At 48.3% G+C, this 4,949-nt stretch overlaps 1 protein-coding gene across 1 annotated transcript; it reads left to right on the top strand.

Moving 5' to 3' along the window:
* Window positions 1-1,569: 1,569 nt before the first annotated feature.
* On the top strand, window positions 1,570-4,623 carry ccn2b (cellular communication network factor 2b). The gene is made up of 5 exons (XM_037264393.1): window positions 1,570-1,924; window positions 2,326-2,542; window positions 2,694-2,945; window positions 3,036-3,292; window positions 3,383-4,623. The coding sequence occupies exons 1-5, from the start codon at window positions 1,868-1,870 to the stop codon at window positions 3,692-3,694; spliced, it is 1,095 nt and encodes a 364-aa protein (XP_037120288.1). The 5' UTR covers window positions 1,570-1,867; the 3' UTR covers window positions 3,695-4,623.
* Window positions 4,624-4,949: the final 326 nt, after the last annotated feature.

Here is a 4,949-nt window from a genome sequence, read left to right as displayed (position 1 = left end):
GACAATGTGTGTGGGTGGGCTGACAAAAGCTCATAGGAATGTTCCGATTAAGAGCAATAATCCAAGAATGTCCCTTGTCACCTTTGACCTGTGTTAACTATGGAAGTAGCCATGAGAAGGTTTGGAAAAAGAAAAAGTGGTTGCTTTGAAATATGAATGGGCACATGTTAAGATGAGCAGTGATTCTCTTCTGGTGGCTCACGGAGCAGGTCATCGAAAATCCAATCCAATCAAAAATGACCTTCGGAGAGTACCACTTTTTCATGGTTACAAATGACAATGAACGAAAAAACACAAACAAAATGGTTGAATTTGCTCCATTTGATTTTGGCTGGCCAAAATACAGCACATAATCTGGATCCAGATCTTTCTTTTAAACAGATTAGAGAAGCACTTTGCTACAATTACTGACCAAGCATCTCTTTTCAAATGGCTGAAAGGAAGTGGTGACTATTTTCCAAGACAACAATACTCAGTCTGTTGGTGCAGCGCACGCTAGGAGAACCTCACGCCTGTGTGAGAAAGAACACAAAGATGATTTATGATAGCTGCTGTGCCAGGTGGGTGGGTGGATGGATGGATGGATGGATGGATGGATGGATGGATGGATGGATGGATGGATGGATGGATGGATGGATGGATGGATGGATGGATGGATGGATGGATGGATGGATGGATAGACGTACGTCATTCAGGAGGCATCGAGTCAGCTGTCTGGCATGGCCGTCATTTATGCAATGTTTGCCGCAGGGAAAAGAGACAACTAATTCTGTGCGCCTAACAAGGATTCAGTGGCAAATAAACATCACATGCAGCAGCAGCAGCAGCAGCAGCAGCAGCAGCAGCAGCAGCAGCAGCTCCAAGTCAAAGGCAATGGAATCCAGGAAGAGAGCCCAGCCTGCTGGGTAGCACAAGTGGAAAACATTCAGATGGCAAAGGCATCCAAATGCCAAAGGTCAATGACTAGGCGTTAACGCATCAAAGAGGACCTCCGCGGCCGTATCATCGGGCAGTCAACCGTCCATCCATCGCAACTTCCTCCTCAAGATGTTTTGGAACAGCTGGCAAATATTCTCTTCAGTGGTTTAATCCCGGTGTAGCGGACAAGGTCAGCAAACATTTGTCCAGTTTCCCCCCTCTTCCTTTCTGCAGGTGTGAACACTGCAATTGTGCCCCTCAAATTGCAAACTGTTGGAACTTCAAACGTACAATCATTCTTAAGTTGGACATTTTCAACAATGTTTGACTATTTTTGTATTTATGAACTCTACATAGTATATGCATTATTTGAGTGGACTCAAATTGAATGAAAGCCCTTTGAAAAGTGAGCGAGCGTGCCTTTCTGGCCCGCCCCGCCCCGCCCCGCCCCTGCTTGTGCTGCACTTTGTCAGTGTTTGGCATTTCCCCAAGCCATCGCCTCGCCTCATGACATCATTTGTCATCCTCTGCAAGCAAGAACATTGACATCCCAAGTCATGCTGTTTTTCCCCCCTCTCTGGAGTTGTTGTCAGGTAGCATGTATGAGAGAGAGAGCCTTCTCATGCCTTTGCTGCTTTCTGCAGCTGGCACACTTTTCATCCACCCCACCCCACCCGCCCATTGGAACTAACAGGGGTGTCGAAATTTTGAATCAGAATGTTTTCACCTCTCGGTGCAGAGTGGCATGGGCTCGTGTTCCTCTGGCTACACCCACTGGGCTGGTATTTAAGCTTGAGTCCCCCACCATCCTTTCATCAGTCAGCTAAGGAGCGTAAACAAGAGCCGGCCGGCCAGCCAGACAGCCAGCCAGACAGACAGACAGACAGACAGACTCTTGCCACAAGAACTGATCCAACATACAACAGAAGTGAGCACTTTGTGAACAGTCATGTCTGCGGAAGCTTCAGCAATCTTCTCTCTTCTTCTGCTCATTGTCTCCTCATTGGTAAGTAGGTTTTCCCTCAGCCGTCCAGCATCATTTGTTGTCACTTAGCAGCAATGAGTCCTATCAAGTGTCATTGCGTTAACGTGCAATTATTTCAATTGACACAGACAGCACCTGATCTTGGAATCTGGAAAAGAAACGATATTATTTCCATTGTGTATGTAAATAGTGCAGCAGAAATACTGTAAACATTGAAAGCAACGTGAGTGCAGTGTGATGTCGCCCTCTTGTGGACGTCTCATTCGCAGCTCTTTTCAATCGAACATCCGGAATTCGTTTCTGTCACGTCAGTAGCCTCAACCTTAGTGACCGCACCTTGGAGCTGAACGAACATTTTGATTTTCCCATCTTTGTCTTCCTACTTTGTAATACTGGCTAAGTGCTTTTGTTGATTCTTGCAGACAGGGGCCCAGGAATGCTCGCAGCCCTGTGCCTGCCCCTCCGAGCCCCCTCCCTGCCCAATGGGCACCAGCTTGGTGTTGGATGGCTGCGGTTGCTGTAAAGTGTGTGCCAGGCAGCTGGGGGAGCCTTGCAACCTGCTGGAGCCCTGCGACCACCACAAGGAGCTCTACTGTGACTACGCACTGCTGAGCGCCACCGACACGGGCATCTGCATGGGTAACGCTTTTCTGTCCTGCAGACGGCATCATTTGCATATGTGTCATTCGTGTGGGTCACGCGGTATTGCCAAGTTGGCGAAAGCTTTGCAATTCTTTCTCGGAGACCTGCATCCTTACCATTGTCACGATTTCTTCTTATTTGTCCCCAGCTCAAGAGGGTCAATCGTGTGACCTCGGCGGCGTCATCTACCACAGCGGCGAGTCCTTCCAGCCGAGCTGTAAACACCAATGCGTGTGTATGAACGGCGAAATCGGATGCGTGCCCACGTGCCCCGGTAACGTCCGCTTTGCGTCCCCCGACTGCCCGTACCCTCGCCGCATCCACATCCCGGGAAAGTGCTGCGAGGAGTGGGTGTGTGAGCAGACCCCTCGGGACCACCTCTATCAGTCAGTCATGGGCGGTCAGTCGCGACTTGATCACATCGCTCCGTCAAATGAGCCATCGTCATGTGTTAGTTAAATGGCCCGTGCGTGCGCCTCTGTCCTCGCAGGAGCTTCTCAAATTCATCCCTTGCCCTCCTCCAAACCCGCGGCAGGCTTCGCAGAGGTTTCCCTTCCGGGCGCGCAAGCCGAAAGTCCCCGAGATAACTGCATTGTCCAGACCACAGAGTGGAGCGAGTGCTCGGCCACCTGCGGCATGGCCGTCTCGTCCCGCGTCACCAACGACAACCGGCGCTGTCAGCTGGAAAGACAGAGCAGGGTCTGTATGCTTCGACCCTGCGAGAGCCAGCAGGAGAAAGAAATTAAGGTTGGGGAGCTTTGCTTTGCTTTGCTTTGCTTTTGCTTTTTGGAATACAGATCAGTCATGATGGATGGATTGGCTTATTTCCCCCCTCAGCGTGGCAAGAAATGCGTGCGGACACCAAAGGCCCAGAAAGGCATGCGCTTTGAGTTGTCGGGCTGCACCAGCACCAGGTCATACAAACCCAAGTTCTGCGGCGTTTGTACCGACAACCGCTGCTGCACGCCTCACACCACCGTCACCGCCGAGGTGGAGTTCCGCTGTCCCGAAGGAGACGTGTTCAGGAAAAAGATGATGTTCATCAAGACTTGCTCCTGCCACTTTGACTGCCCGAGAGACAATGACATCTTCCTGGCTTCCAACGCACGGAGGATGATCGGTGACTACGAGCGCAACGTGTCATATTGACCGGCCGGGCCTTTTCCATTGACTGCATGCGTCCACCCCAATCTGACCACTACAAACACGCAATTCAGCACGCAAAGGCGGACATTTGCCCTTCCTTGCTTTAAATTGAGTTTGGAGGACGCAATGAGGTGTTCTTCTTGAAATTGTTCACAGACCCAATTCAAATCTCAAGGTAGTAAGTATCTTATCGACACGTTTCAGTTTGGAAGAAGAAAGGTACAAACGAGTCCACTGATGGACAATGATTGTGAAAAGAGCAATAGTTGCCACTGTGGTGTGTATTTGGCTCCAAGCAAAACGATTGTGCAAGCCGCATGGGTTCAGTGACAATGTGAATGTGAGTGTGAATCAACAAAAGCGATATTTACCACTTTTTTTTTCTTTTCCAAATGTCAACAATCCTGGCCAATTTCTGGCCCCCATTGAGACAAGTTGGTGTGCAGCTTTGTATCGATGTGCCCAATGAGAAATTGTAATTGACAAAAAGCCACAAGAATGTGGAGATGCTGATAGACTGAAGGTGTCCACATATGGCAAGATAACCAAGCCTTCATGCCTAGTTGATGTTTTATGCATATACAGTATATAAGAAAGAAAAAAAAGTTTTCGATTCAGACATCGTTAAGATATATTTGGCTTTTGTATACTGACCAGTCTAAAAACGAACTTGTAGCATGACTCGGCGATTGCTGATACAACTTCATTATTTCCATCTTCTTGAAAAAAAATCGACAATTTTGGCAGCAAGCAAATACATAGTGTACAAGTGTGAATACTTTGAGACTGTGTACAGTTTTGTACTATAAGTTATGTTTAACGCTGACTGTATCGTATTGTTTTAGTTTTTCCACTGTAACCACCTGACGAAGATACGAATGAATTCTTGTCTGTTGCACTTTTGTCCAATAAACAAAGTCTATTTTTATAGATATGCGGAGTGTTGCTCAGATGTTTGAAAAATGTTTCAGTGAAAAATACTTGAGTTCAGTTCAACAAACTATTTCGACTTCGTTACTTTGTACCGCCATCCCAGCTACGCGCGCTCTTCCCTTTGTGACCACAAGGGGGATTTGGTGCATCAAAACAACCGTTGTGAATTGAGTTGGGGTGGATCGTGCTGCTGTCTGCTAGCTTTGCTGCTGTCTGCTAGCTTTGCTGCTAGCTTTGCTGCTGTCTGCTAGCTTTGCTGCTGTCTGCTAGCTTTGCTGCAGTGCGATCGCCTCGTCTTCCAGGCTGCTTGCCACCACAATCGTGC

This window comes from Syngnathus acus, chromosome 11 (genome assembly GCF_901709675.1).
Source record: "Syngnathus acus chromosome 11, fSynAcu1.2, whole genome shotgun sequence".
Classification (NCBI taxonomy): Eukaryota; Metazoa; Chordata; class Actinopteri; order Syngnathiformes; family Syngnathidae; genus Syngnathus; species Syngnathus acus.
This window is presented reverse-complemented; position numbering and strand designations above follow the sequence as displayed.